The sequence below is a fragment of the Cystoisospora suis genome (genome assembly GCF_002600585.1).
Source record: "Cystoisospora suis strain Wien I chromosome Unknown contig_1968, whole genome shotgun sequence".
Classification (NCBI taxonomy): domain Eukaryota; phylum Apicomplexa; class Conoidasida; order Eucoccidiorida; family Sarcocystidae; genus Cystoisospora; species Cystoisospora suis.
Window position 1 is genome coordinate 1 of NW_027154767.1, and position 242 is coordinate 242.

Here is a 242-nt window from a genome sequence, read left to right on the forward strand (position 1 = left end):
AGAAGAAGCCCTGTTTCTTCTCTCTTGCTTTCCATCCTCCACATCGGTCTGAGAGAAGCAGTAAGGATGAAGAGGGGGAGGGCGCGTAACGGCGATAGGATGGAGGGTATTATGAAGAGTAGAGGAGAGCACAAGATCAAATCTCTTGGAAAAATGCGAAAAGCTCTCCACGCCAGGGATCGATCGCATGAATCTTCTTATCTTTCTTCTTAGTCTCTCCTGGGGAGACGAAAGCGCTGAGA

At 48.8% G+C, this 242-nt stretch overlaps 1 protein-coding gene across 1 annotated transcript; it reads right to left on the bottom strand.

Moving 5' to 3' along the window:
- Positions 1 to 7: 7 nt before the first annotated feature.
- On the bottom strand, positions 8 to 232 carry CSUI_004276 (uncharacterized protein; the record flags this gene model as incomplete). The annotated part of the gene is made up of 1 exon (XM_068064469.1): positions 8 to 232. A coding segment is annotated over exon 1 (180 nt), but the record flags the coding sequence as incomplete, so codon positions are not given.
- Between the last annotated feature and the right edge of the window lie 10 nt (positions 233 to 242).